This window comes from Microcaecilia unicolor, chromosome 7 (assembly GCF_901765095.1).
Source record: "Microcaecilia unicolor chromosome 7, aMicUni1.1, whole genome shotgun sequence".
Classification (NCBI taxonomy): Eukaryota; Metazoa; Chordata; class Amphibia; order Gymnophiona; family Siphonopidae; genus Microcaecilia; species Microcaecilia unicolor.
In genome coordinates this window covers 197,647,100-197,672,728 of record NC_044037.1, presented here as the reverse complement: position 1 = coordinate 197,672,728, position 25,629 = coordinate 197,647,100, and the positions used below count along the sequence as shown (strand labels likewise).

The following is a 25,629-nucleotide window of genomic DNA, read 5'->3' as shown; positions in this document are numbered from 1 at the left end:
AAGCCTGATAGGTTTCTCTCAGAACGTGCTCTAGGTTCTGACAGGGATCTGTGTTGTATTGGAGTATTCTTTTCCTTCCCTCTGGGTTAGCTGCTGCTGTGTGTGTGCGTAGCTCTGTAATCAGGGTCAGCTGCTCGTTTGTTTAGTGGGGGCTGGGCATTGCTCATCCTCCGGGGCTCTGGGCTGAGTGAGAGCGTTCTCCTTTGTTTGTTTGTTTTAAGGATTTCTCTTCCCAGTGTCCCGGCCTGCTGGCTCAGTGAGTTTAACCCTTTGTGTACTATGTGTGTATTGTATTCTTGCCTCTGCCAGTGTGTTTGTTGGATGGGCCCCACTCCCTCTCGGGAGGGGAAGCGTTCTCTCTGATTGTTTGTTGATTTATGGCACTCTCTCTCTGCTGGCTCTACAAGCTTAACCCTTTGTGTTCCTTGTGCCTCTGTCTACAGTGGGTTTGAGGCAAAGGCTTTCTGCCTTCCTTTTGTGTCTGGGTCCTCTGGCTTCTGCCTGGGGCTCCTACCCTGCTGGGGGGGGGGGGGGGGTTGCTGTGTTAGTTCCCCTGTCCTGCGCTAGTCCCATGCGTGGGCGTGGCCCACTCTGGTCCTTTGTTTCCCCCTCTGCCCTATTGCTGGTGTTCAGCGCGTGTCTGGCATCTTGGGGCCCTCTGGGTTCTTTCACCCCTCCCTGTGTGTGATTGGGTTCCAGTTCAGCCGTGAGGCTCGCACGAGTGGCTCTGTGTGCGTGGGTTCTGGTTCGGCCACGAGGCCCGCCTGTATGCCTATTTCCCTTCTTCCTGAGGGACTGTGGGGAGGGGTAGCTTAGGGGGTATTGTGTAGCTGGGGTGTGCGGTGGTGGGTCGGTCTCCCCTTGGCCTGGGTCGGTGCCCTGCTGGCCTCGGCCAGGGCCCAAGGGCTCACGACCAACCCAACGGATTACACCAACCCAGGCTTCCTTCTCCTCTTTTCCTGATATCACCGAGGATCAACCTCGAATTCACTACCAAGCCACCTCTTCCTCTTCACCCTTTAACCCATTCCCTCAACCAACCAACCCAGGCCTCCTTCTCCTCTTTTCCTGATATCACCGAGGAGGAAACCGCCCACCTTCTTTCCTCCTTGAAATGCACCACCTGTTCCCTCTGATCCCATCCCCACTAACTTACTAAACACCATCTCTCCTACTGTCACCTTCCCCATCTGTCATATCCTCAACCTCTCTCTCTCCACTGCAACTGTCCCTGACTCCTTCAAGCATGCTATAGTCACACCACTCCTCAAAAAACCATCACCAGACCCTACCTGCCCTTCCAACTACCGCCCCATCTCCCTCCTACCCTTCCTCTCCAAGATATTTGAACGCACCATTCACAGCCTTGATTTTCTCTCCTCTCATGCCATCCTCGATCCGCTTCAATCCGTTTTTCGCCCTCTACACTCGACAGAAACGGCACTCACTAAAGTCTGTAATGACCTGTTCCTTGCCAAATCCAAAGGTCACTACTCTATCCTCATCTTCCTCGACCTATCCGCCGCTTTTGACACTGTCAATCATAATTTACTTCTTGCTACACTATCTTCATTTGAGTTCCAGGGCTCTGTCCTCTCCTGGTTCTCCTCTTATCTCTCCTACCGTACCTTCAGAGTACATTCTCATGGATCTTCCTCCACCCCCATCCCGCTCTCTGTTGGAGTTCCTCAGGGATCTGTCCTTGGACCCCTTCTTTTTTCAATCTACACCTCTTCTCTGGGCTCGCTGATCTCATCTCATGGTTTCCAATATCATCTTTATGCTGACGAAACCCAGGCCAAAGTATCGGCCTGCTTATCCGACATTGCTGCCTGGATATCCAACCGCCACCTGAAACTGAACTTAGCCAAGACCAAGCTCATTGTCTTTCCACCCAAACCCACTTCTCCTCTCCCTCCACTCTCTATTTCAGTCGATAACACCATCATCCTCTCCGTCTCATCTGCCCGCAACCTCGGAGTCATCTTCGACTCCTCCCTCTCCTTCTCTGCGCATATCCAGCAGACAGCCAAGACCTGTCGCTTCTTTCTCTATAACATCAGCAAAATTTGCCCTTTCCTCTCTGAGCACACCATCCGAACTCTCATCCACTCTCTCATTACCTCTCGTCTTGACTGCTGCAACCTACTCCTCACTGGCCTCCCACTTAACCATCTATCCCCCCTTCAATCCGTTCAGAACTCTGCTGCGCGTCTTATCTTCCGCCTAGACCGATATGCTCATATCACCCCTTTCCTCAAGTCACTTCACTGGCTTCTGATCAGGTACCGCATACAGTTCAATCTTCTCCTACTAACCTACAAATGCACTCAATCTGCAGCCCCTAACTACCTCTCTACCCTCATCTCCCCTTACGATCCTACCCGTAACCTCCGCTCACAGGACAAATCCCTCCTCTCAGCACCCTTCTCCACCACCGCCAACTGCAGACTCCTCCCTTTCTGCCTCGCCTCACCCTATGCTTGGAATAAACTCCCTGAGCCCATACGCCAAGCCCCCTCCCTGCCCATCTTCAAATCCTTGCTCAAAGCCCACCTCTTCAATGTCGCTTTCGGCACCTAACCATTGTACCTCTATCCAGGAAATCTAGACTGCCTCAATCTTGACTGACTGCACTTTTTGTCCTTTAGACTGTAAGCTCCTTTGAGCTGGGACTGTCCTTCTTTATTAATTGTACAGCGCTGCGCAACCCTGGTAGCACTTTAGAAATGTTAAATAGTAGTAATAGTAGTAGTAGTTGTCTGAGAGGACTCGAACCACTTGACCTTCCAGCAGCTCCCAAAATGTCTGGAGAGCCAGCATCACTGCTCTCAATTCCAAGCCTCAGTCTGAGACTACAGACCTTGAGCCACCCGGTGGAGACAATGAGCCCCCCAACCAGAGAGACTGGCATCCGTAACTACAATGACCCAGTGAGGTAACGCCAAGAGCATTCCCTTCTGAAGTTTGGTTGGGCAGAGCCACCAGGTCATGCTGTCCCTCGCGATTGGAAGCCATGGCAGAAGATGACGATAATCCTGAGAAACAGGGGACCAACGATTCAGCAGCACGCATTGCAAGGGACGCATGTGAGCCCTGGCACATGGAACCACCTCTAGAGTAGCTGTCATAGAACCCAGGACCTGCATGTAATCCCAGGTTTGAGGCTTGAGAGAACGCAACATGTCTCGAACCTGGGCACAAAGCTTGAGTCTTCTGCTTTCTGGTAAAAAGACTCAGTTCTGAGCCATATCAAAGAGAATCCCCAGATATTCCAATGACTGGGAGGGAATTAAACAGCTCTTGGAAAAGTTGATCATCCAACCGAGGGACTGAAGAAACTCCAGGGCTCGAGAGGTGGCAGCCAGACTGTCCTGTTGCGAATCTGCCCGAATCAACCAATCGTCGAGATACGATTGGTCCCCTCCTTTTGGAGGAAGGCTGCCACTACTACCATAATTTTGGAAAAGGTACAAGGAGCAGTGGCTAGGCCAAAGGGAAGTGCGCAGAACTTAAAGTGCTGACCCAAAACGGCAAAGCGAAGAAACCTCTGGTAAGGCAGGCAAATAGGAATGTGTACATATGCCTCTTTCACATCCAAAGCTGTGAGAAACTCCCCTGGCTGAACCGACACAATGACCGAACGAACAGACGACATGCAAAAATGGCAAACCCGAAGGCACTCGTTCACTTTTCGGAGGTCGAGAATGGGCCTGAAAACCTCCTTTTTGAGGAACCACAAATGGCCGGTGCGCCATTCAGTCCGAGTAATAGAAACCACAGCTCCGAGATCCAGCAACGTCTGCAACGTAGCTTGGACAGCCTGCCTTCTGGTCACTGTAGCACAATGAGATTCCAAAAATACGTCTGCATAGGGAAAGGCAAATTCTAACTTCAAACCGTCTCTTATAAGATCTAAGGCCCACTGGTCTGACGTAATAGTGGTCAACGCCTCGTAAAAGAGGGATAATCGACCCCCTAGGGGAACCGCCAAGGAGTGGACCTGCGCCCCATCATTGGCCAGCCCGACCTGAAGCTTGAGATCCGTTTGGAGCTCCTGACATATGCTTGTCATTCCGAAAGGAAGACTTCTGATGGAATCTGGAACGCTGGAAAGAGGAAGCACAGCCAAGTCTATAACGCTGGACGTCCCGGAAGCAAAGTCTAGAAGAGCTAGACATAATGCTCCTAAATCCTTGATAATCTTTTCAAGATCTTCGTCGAAAAGCAATTTCCCCTGAAAGGGAAGCCTCGTAAGACACCGTTTGGAAGCCATATCGGTGTAACCTAAGCAAACGGTGGGCTGACACTGCCAGAGCCATCTGCTTGGCCGAAGCTCTGACCAAGTCATAGAGAACACCTGCCAGATAGGCAAGAGCTGATTCCATAGGAGTCCCAACCACCGACGCCGAAGCCAAATCCTGCTCATGGTCTTGCTCCAGGCTCTGCTGAAACCAGGAAAGACAAGCTCTAGTTGCATAGGAGCTACAAATGGAAGCCTGTAAGGCCAACGTTGCCACCTCAAAGGAATGCTTGAGCGAGGCTTCAAGACACATGTCCTGCATGTCCTTAAGTGCAACCCCTCCTTCAACAGGAAGCGTGTCCTTTTTAGTGACAGCCGTCACTAAAGCGTCTACCTTAGGTAAAGAAAAGATGAATAAGGTAGCTGGAGCCACCAGATAAAGATGGCTCATAGCTCTAGCTACCTTGAAAGAACCTTCAGGGTCCATCCACTGCGCTGAAATTAATTCCTGGATGGACTCATGCATGGGAAAGGACTTAGATGACTTCCGTGTACTTGCCATCTTCACATTAACAGAAGCAGCAGCCTGATCCTCAGGATCTGAGATCTTCACTGCCGCTAAAGCCTCAGAAATGAGATCAGATAGCGCTTCACAATGAAAAGTTCCTACCGCAGTGGGATCATCCTGTTCCCCAAGAAAAGGCTCCCCATCCTCCAATTCTTGAAGCTTAGCAGATCTGGAAGAGTCCCCAGACCCCATCAACACTGAGGAAGGAGGAGAAATCGGGGTTACAGACCCTCTGTCAGGCAAGGAAGACAAGCGCCTGTGTTTGACAGCAACATCCTCAGGGACCAGAAGAGAAACAATTTCAGCTGGCCCAGAAAGATTCTCCCTTGAGTTCTGATGAGGGCTGAAGAGAAGGGGAAAACAAAGCAGGCAAACCCTTCTTAAGTAAATACGCCTGATGGAGAAGCAGGATAAAATCCGGAGAGAAACCCAAGTCTATAGGATGAACTGCAGCCGCAGCTGAGGAGGACCCCAAAGCTGTCTCAGCACTAGTGCCTGCCCAGCCCAAAGAACCAGAAAGACAGGACTGCTCAAGAGGAATCAAAAAGCACGGGATCTAAAAGTGCCTCAGGCACCAGTACAGAAATGCGGGCCGCATTCTCATGAGTGCAGGAAGACTCACCCGCCATCTCCACAGGCCCCTCGATCACCGACATCGCATTGGAACGAGCCGCGCAGGCTCCTGCTGCAGAATGGTCAGAGCCGCAGCGGGAGCACCATTTAACCCCCGGCACCGCCGCAGCTAAAAAGAAACAAAGGCACTCTCCGGCAGCTGAAGATAACGGAGAAGCTGCGGTAGCTCTCAAAGGGAGCCCATACAGCGCTCCCGCCCTCCCCACAGCCTGGTAGACTCCCGGTAAAGGGAAAGACAGCCTCAAAGGAGCACTTAATGCTAGAAAAACAGCTCCAGGCTATTTCTTTTTTTTTTGGCTGTGAGCTATACTTGTGAGGAAATGGTTTTTTTTGTTTTTCTTTTTAAAGCAGCCAGAAAAGGAAGGCTTCTGAGAGCCGGGAGAGACCGGGGTAGGACAGGGTCCTGCAGAACATGTCCTCAAGGAAGGCACCATCAGCCAACCACCCCCCATGCTCAACTGGCTAAACAGCCCAGGAACCCCCCCCCCCCCCCCCGAGAATCCAGGAGCTGGAGAGATCTGTCCACCACCTGCTAGAGATAGAGATATACTGAAGGAGCAAAGAACTGGGCGTCCAGGGTCACTGCTTACTCTTCTGTGTTCTCTATCTCCACCTGCAGGTAGGCGGATACAACCCAGCAGTTCCTGGATTCATCTGCTGCTGATGCTAAGGAAAAATGAAGATACATACCTGTAGCAGGTATTCTTCGAGGACAGAAGGCTGATTGTTCTCATGACTGAGTGACGTCCACGGCAGCCGAGATGAATGGAAATCTTCCTAGCAACAAACGTTTGCTAGAGCCTTCCAGCGCACGCGGCCATCTTCCCGCCCATCGCGCGAGAGTCCTGATCAATTCAATAACAAAGCAAAGAGGAAAAGGATAACTCCAAAGCGGAGGCGGGCTGGTATGTGAGAACAATCAGCCTGCTGTCCTCGGAGAATACCTGCTACAGGTATGTATCTTCATTTTCTACAAGGACAAGCAGGCTGCTTGTTCTCACGACTGGGGTATCCATCCCTAGCACCCAGGCTCACTCAAAACAACAAAGAAAGGTCAACTGGGCCTCGCAACGGCGAGGACATAACAAGGATTGACCTACGAAGAAACATCTGAGAGTGCAGCCTGGAACAGAACAAAAATGGGCCTGGGGGGGGGGGGGGGGGGTGGAGTTGGATTCTAACCCCGAACAGATTCTGCAGCACCGACTGCCCAAACCGACTGTCGCGTCAGGTATCCTGCTGAAGGCAGTAATGAGATGTGAATGTGTGAATTGAAGACCACGTCGCAGCCTTGCAAATCTCTTCTATAGTGGCTGACTTCAAGTGGGAACACTATAAGCTGTGACATGACCCTCAAGAGTCAGCCCAGCCTGGGCGCAAGTGAAGGAAATGCAATCTGCTAGCCAACTGGAAATAGTGCGTTTCCCGACAGCCACTCCCCTTCTGTTGGGGTCAAAAGAAACAAACATTTGGGCGGACTGTCTGAAGAAACTTGTCCGCTCCACATAGAAGGCCAATGCTCTCTTGCAGTCTAATGTGTGCAACTGACGTTCAGCAGGGCGGGTATGAGGACGGGGAAAAAATGTTGGCAAGACAATTGACTGGTTCAGATGGAACTCCGACACCACCTTTGGCAAGAATATAAGGAGCATGAGATACCAAGGCTTGAAAGCTCACTGACCCTACGAGCTGAAGTAACTGCCACCAAGAAAATGACCTTTCAGGTCAAGTACTTCAGATGGCAGGAATTCAGTGGCTCAAAAGGAACTTTCATCAGCTGGGTGAGAACGATGTTGAGATCCCATGACACTGGTGGAGGTTTGACAGGGGGCTTTGACAAAAGCAAACCTCTCATGAAACGAATAACTAAAAGCTGTCCAGAGATAGGCTTACCCTCTACACGATAATGAAAAGCACTAACTGCACTAAGGTAAACTCTTACGGAGCTGGTCTTGAGACTCTGATAAGTGTAGAAAGTATTCAAGCAGGGTCTGTGTAGGACAAGAGTGAGAATCTAGGGCCTTGCTGTCACACCAGACAGCAAACCTGCTCCATTTGAAAGAATAACACCTCTTTGTGGAATCTTTTCTGGAAGCAAGCAAGACTTGAGAGACACCCTCAGAAAGACCCAAGGAGGTAAAATCTAAGCCTTCAACATCCAGGCCGTGAGAGCCAGAGACTGGAGGATGGGATGTAGAAGCGCTTCCTCGTTCGGAGGGTTGGAAAACACTCCAATCTTCATGGTTCTTCGGAGGACAACGCCAGAAAAAGAGGGAACCAAATCTGACACGGCCAAAAAGGCGCAATCAGAATCATGGTCCCGCAGTCTTGATGGAGTTTCAGCAAAGTCTTCCTCACCAGAGGTATGGGAGGGTATCTTGAACAATCAGAGGTCAATATTTGGCTGTGCAATATGCAGTGAACATATAATTTGAAACATCTAAGTTAATTGTTTTCAAATATACCTATATTAAGCAGTGATATTCCTTAGATGGTGCCACTGCATATCCATGAATTTATTATGTGAACTGTCCAACTCAGAAGTTTCAAGATACACATTTATGAGGGAAGTTATCAACTTGGGCTACTACTGACACGTTATTTAGCTGTTAACCCCAGTTATTAGTAACAAGCCTCACTTCGCAGAATGGGACTGGGGCTAAAACAGTACAATTTAGTGGTATAATAACATGACCACGTTGATAACTACACTCCTTAGTAGATGAATATCACTGCTACCCTCCTACCCTTCCTCTCCAAGATACCTGGACGCGCCATTCACAGCCGTTGTCTTGATTTTCTCTCCTCTCATGCCATCCTCGATCCGCTTCAATCCGGCTTTCGCCCCCTACACTCGACAGAAACGGCACTATCTAAAGTCTGCAATGACCTGTTCCTTGCCAAATCCAAAGGTCACTACTCCATCCTCATCCTCCTCAACCTATCCGCAGCTTTTGACACTGTCAATCACAATTTACTTCTTGCCACACTGTCCTCATTTGGGTTCCAGGGCTCTGGTCCTCTCCTGGTTCTCCTCTTATCTCTCCCACCGTACCTTCAGAGTACATTCTCATGGTTCTTTCTCCACCCCCATCCCGCTCTCTGTGGGAGTTCCTCAGGGATCTGTCCTTGGACCCCTTCTCTTCTCAATCTACACCTCTTCCCTGGGCTCCCTGATCTCATGTCATGGTTTCCAATATCATCTTTATGCTGACGACACCCAGCTTTTGTCTCTCCACACCAGACATCACTGCGGAAACCCAGGCCAAAGTATCGGCCTGCTTATCCGACATTGCTGCCTGGATGTCCAACTGCCACCTGAAACTGAACAAGGCCAAGACCGAGCTTATTGTCTTCCCTCCCAAACCCACTTCTCCTCTCCCTCCACTCTCCATCTCAGTTGATAACACCCTCATCCTCCCCGTCTCATCTGCCCGCAACCTCGGAGTCATCTTCGACTCCTCCCTCTCTTTCTCTGTACATATCCAGCAGATAGCCAAGACCTGTCGCTTCTTCCTCTATAACATTAGCAAAATTCGCCCTTTCTTCTCTGAGCACACCACCCGAGCTCTCATCCACTCTCTCATTACCTCTCGCGCCTTGACTACTGCAACCTACTCCTCACTGGCCTCCCACTTAGCCATCTATCCCCCCTTCAGTCCGTTCAGAACTCTGCTGCACGTCTTATCTTCCGCCTGGACCAATATACCCATATTACCCCTCTCCTCAAGTCACTTCACTGGCTTCCGATCAGGTACCGCATACAGTTCAAGCTTCTCCTACTAACCTACAAATGCACTCAATCTGCAGCCCCTCCTTACCTCTCTACCCTCATCTCCCCTTACGTTCCTACCCGTAACCTCCTCTCTCAAGACAAAGCCCTCCTTTCAGTACCCTTCTCCACCACCGCCAACTCCAGGCTCCGCCCTTTCTGCCTTGCCTCACCCCATGCTTGGAATAAACTCCCTAAGCCCATACGCCAGGCCCCCTCCCTGCCCATCTTCAAATCCTTACTCAAAATCCACCTCTTTAATGTCGCCTTCGGCACCTAACCACTTTACCTCTATTCAGGAAATCTAGACTGCCCCAACTTGACATTTCGTCCTTTAGATTGTAAGCTCCTTTAAGCAGGGACTGTCCTTCTTTGTTAAACTGTACAGCGCTGCGTAACCCTAGTAGCGCTCTAGAAATGTTAAGTAGTAGTAGTAAGTGGCACCAACTCCAGAATGGCCCATATCCTTTTCAGACGAGTAAGTCTGGCTATATAACAAATGAAATGTGCAGAATTAACCATTCAACTACAGGGACATTCAAAAATAAGCACATGCAGTTCCCTACCACTAACAGCATATATTCTTTTGAATATCAACCCATGGATTTCTTACAGAATTCTGTAACAAACATTATTGTTTGGGAGGTGGAAAAGGAAACAAGCATAAAACAGTAATTCCTCTTCCCTCTCAAGGTTGATTTCAGCTTGTTTGTTTTTATCTGCACATTTTCTTATCCGAAACAGACCCAATCCTGATTAGCTTGGTCAACTGACTCACATAAACATAAAAGGTAATAAGACCAGTGCCAGGAAGAATTCTACATGCAACAAGCCTGGAAAGAAGTCAGGAAATGATTTTATGAGACTACAGCTAGAAAAGTTAGTATTAAATAAATTACACTAGCACTGTGCACATGATCTAAAAGGTAAGGTAAACAAGATTATGAAACGCATATTAAAATACATCTTACCTCCTGTAAAATCTTTTGTGCATCTTCTTGAGTTTCAAAAGTAATGAAACCATACCTGAATAAAAATTAAACAAAATTTCTTAACTTTATATATCCAAAAATTCCCAGCAGCCTATAGTCCAGCATCTCCCCCTTTCCTTCCTCCCCACTTCCCCAACCAGGTGTCTCTCACTTTTTCTCTTCCTGTCCAGCACCTCAACCACATCATGCCTTATCCCCTGGCAGATCCTGCTCTCCACCCACCACTGCCACAATTCTACTTATGTCCGACTCAACCTGAAACACCATAAGGCAATATGCACAGTGCAGGGCCGTTGAGTGCACACACACAAGTTATGTTGGGTTCCACCCACTACAGCATGATGTCAGACATGTAGGAGCTGTCAGAACTTGAAAATGTGCAACCACTTACTAGCCCTGAATCATAGACACCAGTTTATAGTGCTTTAAAGTGGCCTAAAAAGAGGCAGGGATTATGGCAGTGAAGGATGGGACGTCACCACTCCATGAATCCTGCCATCTTAGGCAGACACCCAGACTGCCTAGTGGTACTCTAGAGCCAGCACTGATTTCAGATATGGGGCCTGAGATTTGGAATTCCTTACTGTTGGAACTATTTAGTATGTCTTACGGACAGTTTCAGTGTGCACAAAGAACTTGGTTGTTCCAAGTGTTTGTTAGATTAAGCTGTATATTTACATTGTAAATTTGTGTGTTTTATAATTCATGTTAATGTTTTAATCTGGAATGTGCCAGGAGCTTTGTGGTTAGGAAGAATTCAAATGCTGAAATTAAATTATTACCCTCCATCTTGACAGTATAACAAAGTTACTCACCGGTAACATGTTTTTCAAGGACACAAGGATGAATAATCTTACTCTTGAGTGACATCATCCCAAACAATCTGATGTAGGAATGCTCCCCAGCATCTATTCTAGAAGCTTTTGGAAGAACTACATTGTGCATGCATGCACCTTGCAGAACAGGGATGTCCAACCTTGGGCCTAGCCAGGTCGGGTTTTCAGGATTTCCTCAATGAATATGCACAAGTTCTATTTGCATACAATGGAGGAAGTGCATGCAAATAGATCTCATGCATATTCATTGGGAAAATCCTGAAAACCGGACTGAATTGCAGCCCTCGAGGACCAAGGTTGGTCAACCTTGTTCTAGGTGGTTTTGGAAGTACCTCAACATGCATATGCGCGACATCTTGCCTGTCACTGTTGCACAGAACTAGTTTAGTATGGATAGCTGAGAGAATTCAACTGCAAGGGGAGGTTGGTGAGTGAGTAAGAAAATTCATCCTGCTATCCTAGGAGAACATCTGCTATAGGTGAGTAACTGTTTTCTGAGGATGAAGAAAATGAAAATAGTCTTACTCTGGAGATTCCCTAGCTATCAGGCTGCATTGAACAAAAAAGAGAGAAAAACGTCTGCAATGGCCATGGCCCAGGAACATCTCAAACCAACATGACAGTTATGTTTTTTAGGCAGTCTGGAACAGAAAGAAATGTGCCTAGGGGAGTGGATTTCAAAAGATGTATTAGTTAGTTTGATAAAAAGGTATCATCCTATTTTATTTTATTTTCTGTTTTAATTTATTTCTATTTATTACCAATTCTAAACATAAATGAGCTTCTGAAGGACTGACCAAACTGACTGTTGCGTCAGGAGTCTTGATCCATACGGTAATGAGGTATGAATGTGTGGACTGAACTCTGCAGATCTCCTCTGTGGAGGCTAACTTCAAGGGGGCTATCAATGTATCTGACAATACGAACCATGACATGACCCTCTATTCAGCCCAGTTTGGGCATAAACAAAGGAAATGCAGTCCACCAGTCAATTGGAAGAGCATTTGCTGATGGCAGCCCCATCCTGTCTGGAACAAAAAGATAGGTGGACTTTCTATGGATTTTAATCTGCTCCAGATTGAAGATCAAGGCGCTCTTGCAGTCCAAATTATGCAGTGCACTTTCTCCTTTATGCACATGCAATTTGGAGAAAACCATTGGTAGAACAATTAACTAAGATGGAATTCTGACACTACCTTAGGAAGAAACTTAGGATGCATGGCCACCATCACATTATTGTTATAAAGGATGCATGGCCACCATCACATTATTGTTATAAAACTTTGTATAGGGTGGATCAACTACTAGAGCATGAAGCTCACCGACTCAGCATGCTAAAGGGACTGCCACCAAAAATAAGACCTTCCAGGTCAAGTAGTTCAGATGACAGTTATCAAGTGGCTCAAAAGGAGCTTTTATCAGCTGAGTTCAAATGATGTTGAGATCCCATGACACCATAAGGGGTTTGATAGAAGCAAGCCCTCAATGGTGCGAACAATTAAAGGCTGAGCAGAAATAGGTTCACCTTCTAAATAGTGATGACAGGTGTCTACTGCACGGAGATGAATCCTGACAAATGTACAAGGTATTCAAGCTGTTTTTGTGTAGGACAGAAAAAAGGATCTAGGGCCTGGCCCTCAAACCAGATGGGAAATATCTCCACCTGAAGCCACAGGACCTCCTTAGTGGAATCTCTCCTATAAGTGAGCAGGACCCTAAAGACACTCTATGGTAGGTTGTAGGAATCCACTACTAACATGGGATCCCCCATCGTTGAGTGATGAGAGTTGGGAAACACACCATTCTACACAGATCTTTGACGGCTAGCTCCAGATGAGGGAACCTTATCTGCCTCGGCCAATAAGGCACATTAAGGATCATGGTTCCCCAATTCTGCTTGAGTTTCAGGAGAGTTTTTATTGTTATAGGAGGACAGGCATACAGACCTGTCCCCCCAATGGAGGAGAAAGGCATCCAAGGCTAATTTGCCATGAGATTCTAGTCTGGAGCAGAACTGAGGAATTCTTGATGAGGTAAGCGGGAAAAAGATTTATCAAGGTGGTGTCTTGCTCTTGAAAGTTCTTCTGAGTTTAACTCATGTTCAAGGGCCACTCGTGAGGTTGCATACTTTGACCAAATCAGTCTGCCAAACAGTTGTCTTCTTCCACTAGTTAAGCGGCTCTGAGCACCATCCCATGTAAGATGGCCCATTTCGAAATCCTGACCATTTCTGATTGTCTTTGTATGGAGAACCAAATTATTCTAACAATCTCTAAAAACCCTTACAGCATTCCAGATTACTTTTATCTCCAGGAGATTTATCTGAAACATGCTCTCTTTGAGCAGAAAACAAACAATGGGTATGGAGCTCACATACACATGCTCCCCACCCCAGGTTGGATTATCTGTTATTAACAGTGCTCTGATACCCATGCACTGTTGCAGTTGAAGATTGACTGGGAGCCATGTTCATATGTGCCACTTGCTCTTTTCTACATTGAAAAGTTTGTTGACCCTGATGAAGGCATAGTACCAAAACTTTGCCAAGTTGGGTTGTTACATAATAAAATTGCATGTGTCAAACCAATGTCTTCTCCTTCTCTGGACCACCTCTGCTGTTTGTTGCTACTTGTGTTGACATTGCAGAGTGTTTTTCTCCTGTTTTGTTGCTTTCTTCTTTTTCCTGAAACAGTTTACCAGGGAAACAATCTATAGCTCAGTCTTTAGGCAATAAAATTCTCAAATTCCCTACTTCACAAACATTCTCATTCCATGAAAAAGCAGGTGCAAACCAAAACTACTCAGCACCCAAAAATATCTATTCGGCCCCTCTTACAAGCCTAGAGCTCAAACAGCTATCAGATCCCTCGAACAATCGCTCATAGAGAAGGCCTGATCTCTATTTTGCCCTCCCCTCATCTTCTAGTAACAATTAAAAAAACAAACAAAACAAACAAAAACACACTTCACTTACAAAGCAAGCTGTTGGATTAACTGCCAGCTTTCAATTGTCCAGGAACAATACAGGGGCCTAACTGTTGGATATAATCCACTGGACTTTCAGGGGTCGATTTTCTATTTCCATTTCTTCATACTCTTCAGGTGTTATAGAGACTGAGCTCTCAAACTCCATGGGCTCCCTCCCTTACTTCATCTGGCGTACTAGTGGGTTCCACTTTCATGGGTTGGGGAAAATGATTCTCCTTTTCTCCCTCCCAGTCCCAGGATCTAGAAGTTTTAAAGCCCTCCCCCTTTTCAGGATGTTCCCTCCCAACCTGTCTGGGTAACCAGGATTTTTCCTGACCCTTCTTCACCTTTCCTTGAGTGCATAGCAAACTTTTATTAGAAGACCCTGGGCGCCCTCTGTTGGCTACAAGTTTACTTGCAGCTGGTTTTCCTATGCTGTCTTTATTCCTTAAAGGGGTAGGACAGCATTGGGCTGAGGTGGCAGGGCCCTTACAGTCCCTCTTCCTTCTTCCTCACATTATATAATTGACCCATGCCCCAAATAATACATCTATAATTATAGGAGGGGAGGATTTCAATATGAAATATGATCCCATATTTGATAAATTAGACTCCACTCCAAGACAGGAAACAGTTCTGAGTAAAGGGCTATGGTTGTGCTCCTCCCTTGACTTAGCAGATGTATACAGAGTATTGCATCAGGGAGACCGTGATTACACATATGTCACAAGATCACAATACACAGTCTACAATTGATTACATTTTGTTATCTAGAACTTTATTCTCAAATGTAAAGTCAGTGGAGATTGGTCCAGATAATATTTCATATCATGCTATAGGTTACATTAGAGACTGACACTACAACACAACAAACATATCATTGGAAACTTGCCCCTGAGCTTTACTGGGACCAATGCTACCGACAGAACACATAGAAAAAGCTGACAGAATATCAAGAACATAATCAGATGCACTCGAATAATCACTTGTTATTCTGGGATGTTGCAAAAGTGGTGTTAGGAGGGGAAACTACATCTTATGCAAGTTTCAAAAGAAAAGTCCAAGATAGGGAGAAATTGCAATTAGAAAAAAAGGTGAGAGCAGATCCAATCTTGTTTGGGGCACACGCCACGGCTCAGAATAAAGCCAACCTTTTGGCTTCTCAATCAGTTTTTAATGAGCTGATTCACAACAGGATATTAAAATCCATGGCTTATTATAAATATAAATATTATCTCCACGGCAATAAAAGTAGTAAATTATTGGCTAATTTGGTTAATAACTGGAATGATCCTGTCAATATTCTCCAGGTACTTGATGACCAAGGACAGATAAGCTCTGCTGTGAGGATTAATAAGGTTTTAAATATTTTATCAATATAATTCTATAATAGATCTCAGGGAGACACACTAGATAGTGCTATATTCCTGAATAGTGTGGATCTCCCCAAGATCAATGAAGCAGACAGTCAACTTCTAAACACAACTATTTTGGCAGATGAGCTGAACTTGGCTTTAGGGCAGAGTGCTCTATGTAAAGCTCAAGGGCCAGATAGATTTAGGGCTCAGTTCTACAAAGCACTTTCAGATGCAATTATGCCAATATTAGTGTCTCTAACTATATCATGCTCAGCAGGAATTACCAGCCTCTGTGCAACTGGCTCAGACAATAGTGCTTTCAAACCTAGACAAGAGAGGTGTGGTAGCCGTTTTAGCCCACTTTTATAAGTAATCAATAGAAATAAAACAAAATAAAACATGGAAAAGAAAATAAGATGATACCTTTTTTTATTGGACATAATACATTTCTTGATTAGCTTTCGAAGGCTGCCGTTCTTCGTCAGATCGGAAATAAGCAAATGTTGGTAGATGACAGTATATATATAAGTGAAACATCAAAGCATTTCAGTGACAGTCTAACAGAATGGGGGTGGGTAGGTGAGAGACAGGGAGATATGCATGGAGACAGGAGGGTGTCAAAGCAATACAATTTTATGGTTTATAATGGGCTAGAAAACCCAGATCTTTCTTAAGTCCTGCCTGGTGGGTGTCAAAATATTTAATCATTCTGACTTCAAAGGTCTTACGTTCCTGTACTGTTTTAAAGTTCCCTTTTAGGATTCTTACCATGAAATCACTGGTACAGTTTTCTGGTTTTGTAAAGTACTGCCCCACAGGCGTGACATCTTTATTAGTACTGGCATTCTTCATATGGTGTCTATGTAAATTAAATCTCTTCTTTAGCATCTGACCGATTTCTCCAATGTAGCAGCCTTCGTTGCATTTTTTACACTGAATGATATATACCACATTGGAAGATAAGCATGTGAACGATTCCTTAATGTTGAATATTTTTCCTTTGTGAATGACCGTGGGATCCTGCGAAATGTTTTGGCATAGTTTGCAGCTGGATATATTGCAAGGATGTGTGCCATTCTTTTCTTTTTGAGTCTGTGTTGGGAGCTTACTTCTAATTAGCTTGTGTTTTAAGTTGGGTGGCTGTCAGAAGGCCAGCACTGGTGGGGATGGGAATATCTCTTTCAGTAATTCATCCTCCTGGAGTAGAGGCTGCAGGTTTTTATGATTTTTCTTAATTTTTCCAGCTCTGGGTTGTATGTCACTATAAGGGAGATTCTGTCTGTGGCTTTTTTTTCTTTATACTGTAGCAGATTTTCCCTGGGTGTTTTGAGGGAGGAGGCAATATTCTTGGAGCGAATGCTACATACCTGTAGAAGGTATTCTCCGAGGACAGCAGGCTGATTGTTCTCACTGATGGGTGACGTCCACGGCACCCCCTCCAATTGGAATCTTCACTAGCAAAGACGTTTGCTAGTCCTCGCGCGCCGATGCGCACCACGCATGCGCGGTCGTCTTCCTGCCCGAACCGGCTCGTGTTCGTCAATCCCGTATGTAGCAAAACAAAGACATGGGAAGACACAACTCCAAAGGGGAGGCGGGCGGGTTTGTGAGAACAATCAGCCTGCTGTCCTCGGAGAATACCTTCTACAGGTATGTAGCATTCGCTTTCTCCGAGGACAAGCACGCTGCTTGTTCTCACTGATGGGGTATCCCTAGCCCCCAGGCTCACTCAAAACAACAAACAAGGTCAATTGGGCTTCGCAACGGCAAGGACATAACTGAGATTGACCTAACATCTTAATTCAACTAACTGAGAGTGCAGCCTGGAACAGAATAAAAAGTGGGCCTGGGGGGTGGAGTTGGATTCAAACCCCAAACAGATTCTGAAGTACCGACTGCCCGAACCGACTGTCGCGTCGGGTATCCTACTGCAGGCAGTAATGAGATGTGAATGTGTGGACAGATGACCACGTCGCAGCTTTGCAGATCTCTTCAATAGTGGCTGACTACAAGTGGGCCATTGACGCTGCCATGGCTCTAACATTGTGAGCCGTGACATGACCCTCAAGAGCCAGCCCCGCCTGGGCGTAAGTGAAGGAAATGCAATCTGCTAGCCAATTGGATATGGTGCGTTTCCCAACAGCCACTCCCCTCCTGTTGGGATCAAAAGAAACAAACATTTGGGCGGACTGTCTGTTGGGCTGTGTCCGCTCCAGATAGAAGGCCAATGCTCTTTTGCAGTCCAATGTGTGTAGCTGACGTTCAGCAGGGCAGGAATGAGGGCGGGGAAAGAATGTTGGCAAGACAATTGACTGGTTCAGTTGGAACTCCGACACCACCTTCGGCAAGAACTTAGGGTGAGTGCAGAGGACTACTCTATCATGATGAAATTTAGTATAAGGAGCATGAGCTACTAGGGCCTGCAGCTCACTGACTCTACGAGCTGAAGTTACTGCCACCAAGAAAATGACCTTCCAGGTCAAGTACTTCAGATGGCATGAATTCAGTGGCTCAAAAGGAGGTTTCATCAGCTGGGTGAGAACGACATTGAGATCCCATGTCACAGTAGGAGGTTTGATGGGGGTCTTTGACAGAAGCAAACCTCTCATAAAGCGAACAACTAAAGGCTGTCCCGAGATCGGCTTACCTTCCGCACGGTAATGGTATGCACTGATTGCGCTAAGGTGAACCCTTACAGAGTTGGTCTTGAGACCAGACTCAGACAAGTGCAGAAGGTAGTCAAGCAGGGTCTGTGTAGGACAAGAGCGAGGATCTAAGGCCTTGCTGTCACACAAGACGGCAAACCTCCTCCATAAAAAGAAGTAACTCCTCTTAGTGGAATCTTTCTTGGAAGCAAGCAAAACACGGGAGACACCCTCTGACAGACCCAAAGAGGCAAAGTCTACGCTCTCAACATCCAGGCCGTGAGAGCCAGAGACCAGAGGTTGGGATGCAGAAGCGCCCCTTCGTTCTGGGTGATGAGGGTCGGAAAACACTCCAATCTCCATGGTTCTTCGGAGGACAACTCCAGAAGAAGAGGGAACCAGATCTGACGCGGCCAAAAAGGAGCAATCAGAATCATGGTGCCTCGGTCTTGCTTGAGTTTCAACAAAGTCCTCCCCACCAGATGTATGGGAGGATAAGCATACAGCAGGCCTTCCCCCCAATCCATGAGGAAGGCATCCGATGCCAGTCTGCCTTGGGCCTGAAGTCTGGAACAGAATTGAGGGACCTTGTGGTTGGCTCAAGATGCAAAGAGATCTACCAAGGGGGTGCCCCACACCTGGAAGATCCGGCACACTACTCTGGAGTTGAGCGACCACTCGTGAGGTTGCATAATCCTGCTCAATCTGTCGGCCAGACTGTTGTTTACGCCTGCCAGATATGTGGCTTGGAGAAACAAGCCGTGACGGCGAGCCCACAGCCACATGCTGACGGCTTCCTGACACAGGGGGTGAGATCCGGTGCCCCCTTGCTTGTTGATGTAATAAATGGCAACCTGGTTGTCTGTCTGAATTTGGATAATTTGGTGGGACAGCCAATCTCTGAACGCCTTCAGAGCGTTCCAGACCGCTCGTAACTCCAGGAGATTGATCTGTAGACCTTGTTCCTGGAGGGACCAGCTTCCCTGGGTGTGAAGCCCATCGACATGAGCTCCCCACCCCAGGAGAGACGCATCCGTAGTCAGCACTTTTTGCGGCTGAGGAATTTGGAAAGGGCGTCCCAGAGTCAAATTGGACCAAATCGTCCACCAGTGCAGGGATTCGCAAAAACTCGTGGACAGGTGGATCATGTCCTCTAGATCCCCAGCAGCCTGAAACCACTGGGAAGCTAGAGTCCATTGAGCAGATCGCATGCGAAGACGAGCCATGGGAGTCACATGTACTGTGGAGGCCATGTGGCCAAGCAATCTCAACATCTGCCGAGCTGTGATCTGCTGGGACGCTCGCACCCGGGAAACGAGGGACAACAGATTGTTGGCCCTTGTCTCCGGGAGATAGGCACGAGCCGTCCGGGAATCCAGCAGAGCTCCTATGAATTCGAGTCTCTGTACTGGGAGAAGATGGGACTTTGGATAATTTATCACAAACCCCAGTAGCTCCAGGAGTCGAATAGTCATCTGCATGGACTGTAGAGCTCCTGCCTTGGATGTGTTCTTCACCAGCCAATCGTCGAGATAAGGAAACACGTGCACTCCCAGTCTGCGAAGCGCTACTGCTACCACAGCCAGGCACTTCGTGAACACCCTGAGCGCAGAGGCGAGACCAAAGGGTAGCACACAGTACTGGAAGTGACGTGTTCCCAGACGGAATCGAAGATACTGTCTGTGAGCTGGCAGTATCGGGATATGCATGTAAGCATCCTTTAAGTCCAGAGAGCATAGCCAATCTTTTTCCTGAATCATGGGAAGAAGGGTGCCCACGGAAAGCATCCTGAAATTCTCTTTGACCAGATATTTGTTCAGGGCCCTTAGGTCTAGGATGGGACGCATCCCCCCTGTTTTCTTTTCCACAAGGAAGTACCTGGAATAGAATCCCAGCCCTTCTTGCCCGGGTGGCACGGGCTCGACCGCATTGGCGCTGAGAAGGGCGGAGAGTTCCTCTGCAAGTACCTGCTTGTGCTGGAAGCTGAAAGACTGAGCTCCCGGTGGGCAATTTGGAGGCATGGAGGCCAAATTGAGGGCATATCCTTGCCGGACTATTTGGAGAACCCACTGGTCGGAGGTTATAAGAGGCCATCTTTGGTGAAAAGCTTTCAACCTCCCCCCGACCGGCAGATCGTCCGGCACGGACACTTTGATCTCGGCTATGCTCTGCTGGAGCCAGTCAAAAGCTCGCCCCCTGATTTTGCTGGGGAGCTGTGGGGCCTTGCTGAGGCGCATGCTGCTGACGAGATGAGCGCGCCGGGGCTTAGCCTGGGCCGCAGGCTGGCGAGAGGGAGGATTGTACCTATGCTTACCAGAAGAATAAGGAACAGCCCTCCTTCCCCCATAAAAACGTCTACCTGAAGATGTAGATGCTGAAGGCTGCCGGCGGGAGAATTTGTCAAAAGCGTTATCCCGCTGGTGGAGCTGTTCTACCACCTGTTCGACTTTCTCTCCAAAAATGTTGTCCGCACGGCAAGGGGAGTCCGCAATCCGCTGCTGGATCCTATTCTCCAGGTCGGAGGCATGCAGCCTTAAGAGTCTGCGCATCACCACACCTTGAGCAGCGGCCCTGGATGCAACATCAAAGGTATCAAATACCCCTCTGGCCAGGAATTTCCTACAAGACTTCAGCTGCCTGACCACCTCCTGAAACGGCTTGGCTTGCTCAGAAGGGAGCTGGTCCACCAAGTCCGCCAGCTTCCGCACATTATTCCGCATATGGATGCTCGTGTAGAGCTGGTAAGATTGAATCTTGGCCACGAGCATAGAGGAATGGTAGGCCTTCCTCCCAAAGGAGTCTAAGGTTCTAGAGTCTTTGCCCGGGGGCGCCAAAGCATGCTCCCTAGAACTCTTAGCCTTCTTCAGGGCCAGATCCACCACACCAGAGTCGTGAGGCAACTGAGTGCGCATCAGCTCTGGGTCCCCATGGATCCGGTATTGGGATTCTATCTTTTTGGGAATGTGGGGATTAGTTAGAGGCTTGGTCCAGTTCGCCAGGAATGTCTTTTTCAGGACATGATGCATGGGTACTGTGGACGCTTCCTTAGGTGGAGAAGGATAGTCCAAGAGCTGAAACATTTCAGCCCTTGGTTTATCCTCCACAACCACCGGGAAGGGGATGGCGGTAGACATCTCCCGGACAAAGGCCGAGAAAGACAGACTCTCGGGAGGCGAAAGCTGCCTTTCAGGGGAGGGAGTGGGGTCAGAAGGAAGGCCATCAGACTCCTCGTCAGAAAAATATCTGATGTCCTCCTCTGCCTCCCACGAGGCCTCATCATCGGTATCAGACAAGTTCACGGACCTGTGTCTGAAGCCGTGTCCGTCTCGACTCCGTGGAACCATGGCCACGGTGGGAGCGTCGAGAAGTGGACTCCCTGGCCGGCAGCGGCGAAGCTCCCTCTCTCGACGTCGTCGGGGAGTCCAACTGGGAGGCAGCCGAAACCGGTACCGCAAGCGGCACCGGTACCGGGGACCTCACCCCGGGCAAAGGGCCAGCTGTCGCCTCACTCGACGGCACCGGAGGTGCAAGCACCCCCGGTACCGGAGAAGGGCGCAACAGGTCTTCCAGAATGCCAGGAAGAACGGCCCGGAGACTCTCGTGCAGAGCGGCTGTAGAGAAAGACTGGGAAGCCGGTGCAGGCGTCGAGGTCAGAATCTGTTCCGGGCATGGAGGCGGTACCAGGCTGTCCGAGGTAGAGCGCACCGACACCTCCTGGACGGAGGGTGAGCGGTCCTCCCGGTGCCGATGCCTGCTGGGTGCCGACTCCCTCGCCGACCCAGAGCTCCCGGTACCCAGTCGGGAAGGTGACCGGTGACGATGCTTCTTCGACTTCTTCAAGTGAAGCATGTCACCGGAACTCCCCGGTACCGATGAGGAGGACGTTGAATTCAGACGTCGCTTCCTCGGGGCCGGAGCCGAAGATGGTCGATCCCGGGGGGGGCTGTACCGCAGGATCCCTCAGGGCAGGAGGAGACCTACCCGAAGGCTCACCGCCACCAGCAGGGGAATGGACAGCCGTCACCTGCACTCCAGACGAAGCACCACCGTCCGACGACATCAGCACCAGAGGGGGTCCCGGTGCCACCGACGCACTCTTCCGAAGCCCTGGTACCAACGATGCAGGAGGAGGACGCCTCGATGCAGTCGATGCCGATGCTATCTCCGAAGACTTCGGTGCTGCCGACGCCGATGCACCCGACGAATCTCTCGATGCCGATGCAGTCGAAGCGCCGGAGAACAGAACGTTCCACTGGGCCAATCTCGCTACCCGAGTCCTCTTTTGCAAAAGAGCACAAAGACTACAGGCATGTGGGCGGTGCCCAGCCCCCAGACACTGAAGACATGAGGCGTGCCTATCAGTGAGCGAGATTACCCGGGCGCACTGGGTGCACTTCTTGAAGCCGCTGGAAGGCTTCGATGTCATGGGCAGAAAAATCGCGCCGGCGAAATCAAAATTCGTGATGATGACACGAGGCACCGAGACAAAAAGGAGGAAAAAAACCCGTACGGGCGGCCAACAAGGCCGCTGCCGAAAGCGAAAGAAAACTTACGCTGGGAAAAAGCTAACAACATGGGAAAAAGGTCTCTCTTTTTTTTTTTTTTTTGTGAAAACACGAAAGACGCGCGAGGGTCCTCTGAGGGGCACGAAACGGCGGCAAAAACATGACCGTCCCGAGCGCGGACAAAAGAAGACTGACGAACACGAGCCGGTTCGGGCGGGAAGACAACCGCGCATGCGCGGTGCGCATCGGCGCGCGAGGACTAGCAAACGTCTTTGCTAGTGAAGATTCCAATTGGAGGGGGTGCCGTGGACGTCACCCCTCAGTGAGAACAAGCAGCTTGCTTGTCCTCGGAGAAAGATTATTTTGGGGTTGCAGCCTGTTTGAAGGACGCAGTCAGGGTTTCAAGGTGTCTGTCTCTGTCCCCTGGGTCAGAGCAGATACGGTGGTATCTTGTGGCTTGGCTGTAAATAATGGATCTTTTTGTATGTGAAGGGTGGAAGCTGGAGTTGTGGAGGTAGCTGCATTTGTCTGTGGGTTTCTTGTATATGGATGTTTGTATATAGCCATCGCTGATTTAGACTGTGGTGTCCAAAAAATTGACTTTTTCTGGGGAGTAGTCAATTTTGAATCTGATTGTAGGATGGTATGTATTGAAGGAATTGTAAAATTGCTTCAGAGTTTCTTCCCCCTCAGTCCAAATCATAAAAATCTCATCGATGTACAAGTAGTATTTTAGGGGTTTGGTCTGGTATGTATTCAGAAATGTCTCTTCCAGCTTAGCAATAAAGAGGTTGGCATATTGGGGTGCTGTCCTGGTGCCCATCGCAGTCCCCTTTATTTGTAGATAGAAATCATTGTCAAAGCGGAAATAGTTGTGAGTTAAAATAAATTTGATTAGTTTTGTAATGGTTTCTGGTGAGTATTGATGGTCCAGTGTTGATGTTTTTAGGAGTTTCTCACATGCAGCTATGCCATCTGCATGGGGAATGTTGCTGTATAGTGATTCTACATCCATCGTGACCAGAAAGGTGCTTGGTGGTAATTGCTTGATGTTTTTCAACATATTCAGAAAGTCTGTGGTGCCTTGTATGAAGCTGTTTGTTTTGTGCACGAGGTGTATCAGAATTCCCTCTACGAGTCCAGATATTTCCTCCGTGAGTTTGCCAATATCTGATATGATTGGTCTGCCAGGGTTTCCAGGTTTGTGGATTTTGGGTAGCATGTAGAATGTGCCCACAGATGGCTGGTTTGGTATGAGTTTCCTCAGATGTGGCTGTACTTCTTTAGGAAATGTTCTGATCAGGTCTTTCAGCTGCTTTGTATAATCCTGTGTGGGATCCACGGTTAGTTTCCAGTAGTATGTATTGTCTGAGAGCTGTCTGTGCCCTTCTTCAATGTATTTTTCTGTGTCCATAATCACCACTGAGCCTCCTTTGTCTGCGGTTTTGATGATAATGTGTGGGTTGGTTTGTAGAGATCTTATGGCTGCTCTTTCTGGTGGAGTATGATTGTACAGAATTTTCTTTTGTTTGCTGGAAAGTTGTGATTTTACCCTATGTCTGAAGCTTTCTATGTAGTTTCCAGCTTGTAGTTTTGTCCATCCTGTGGGGTGAAATAAGTGTTCTTTTGTTTAACACTGTATTCCGGTCTGTTGGGGGTCCCTTTGTTGTGAAAATGTGCCTTCAGGCGCAGTTTCTAAAGAATTCTTCTAGGTCTGAGTATAATTGGATTTTGTCTAGCTTGCTGGATGGGCAAAATGAAAGTCCTTTGGAGAGTACAGAGACTTCATGCTGTGATAACTGATGGTTTGAGAGGTTTACTATCCCCATTTGATCTGCATCTCCAAAAGTGTGATCAGTGTTTCTTGGTTTGGTTGGGCTCTGATTTTCATATACCTCAGATGTGTATCCAAGTTGTCTGGGAATGTTGGTTCTGCAGTGCTGTTTCTGCTCCACGATAAGCTGTTTTTCCTCTCTGTGATTCTGCAGGAGAGAAGACAGCTTAATTTCTTTTTTGCGGATAGCAATGTATTGTTTTTCTCCTTGGATGTTCTAATCCTCGACTTCTCTTCACCACATTGAACTCTCTCCTCAAGGTGCCCCCTCCCCCAACTCCCCCTTCATTATCTCCTCAGACCCTTGCTGAATTCTTTCACAACAAGGTTCAAAAGATAAACCTTGCTTTCTCTACCTCACCACCTCTCCCTCCACTAGTCCGTTCCCCTCTCTCTCCTTCCCCTCATTCCCTTTCCTCCTTTCCTGAAGTTACTATTGAGGAAACTACACTTCTCCTTTCTTCCTCAAAATGTACCACCTGTTCCTCTGATCCCATTCCCACCCACCTTCTTAATACCATCTCTCCTGCTCTTATTCCTTTTATCTGTCACATTCTCAACCTCTCACTTTCACTGCGACTGTCCCTGCTGCCTTTAAACATGCTGTGGTCACACCTCTCCTTAAGAAACCTTCACTCGACCCTACTTGTCCCTCTAATTACCGACCCATCTCCCTCCTTCCTTTTCTCTCCAAATTACTTGAGCGTGCTTGTTCACCGCCGCTGCCTTGATTTTCTCTCTTCACATGCTATTCTTGACCCACTACAATCTGGTTTTCGCCCTCTCCACTCAACCGAAACTACGCTTACTAAAGTCTCCAATGACCTATTACTGGCTAAATCCAGAGGTCAATATTCCATCCTCATTCTTCTTGATCTTTCCGCTGCTTTTGACACTGTCGATCACAGCATACTTCTCGATACCCTCTCCTCACTTGGATTCCAGGGCTCTGTCCTTTCCTGGTTCTCTTCCTACCTCTCCCTCCGCACCTTCAGTGTTCACTCTGGTGGATCCTCTTCTACTTCTATCCCTCTGCCTGTCGGCGTACCTCAGGGTTCTGTTCTTGGTCCCCTCCTCTTTTCTATTTACACTTCTTCCCTTGGTTCATTAATCTCATCCCATGGCTTTTCCTACCATCTCTATGCTGATGACTCCCAAATCTACCTTTCTACCCCTGATATCTCACCTTGCATCCAAACCAAAGTTTCAGCGTGCTTGTCTGACATTGCTGTCTGGATGTCTCAACGCCACCTGAAATTAAATATGACCAAAACCG

At 48.1% G+C, this 25,629-nt stretch overlaps 1 protein-coding gene across 1 annotated transcript in view; it reads right to left on the bottom strand.

Annotated features, from left to right (window-relative positions):
- The window catches only part of BOLL (boule homolog, RNA binding protein), a 420,709-nt gene that overhangs the window by 249,053 nt on the left and 146,027 nt on the right, over window positions 1-25,629 (bottom strand). Inside the window, exon 4 of the mRNA XM_030210355.1 lies at window positions 10,188-10,242. Within this exon, the coding sequence (XP_030066215.1) occupies window positions 10,188-10,242 (55 nt within the window). The remainder of the gene's footprint in view (window positions 1-10,187; window positions 10,243-25,629) is intronic.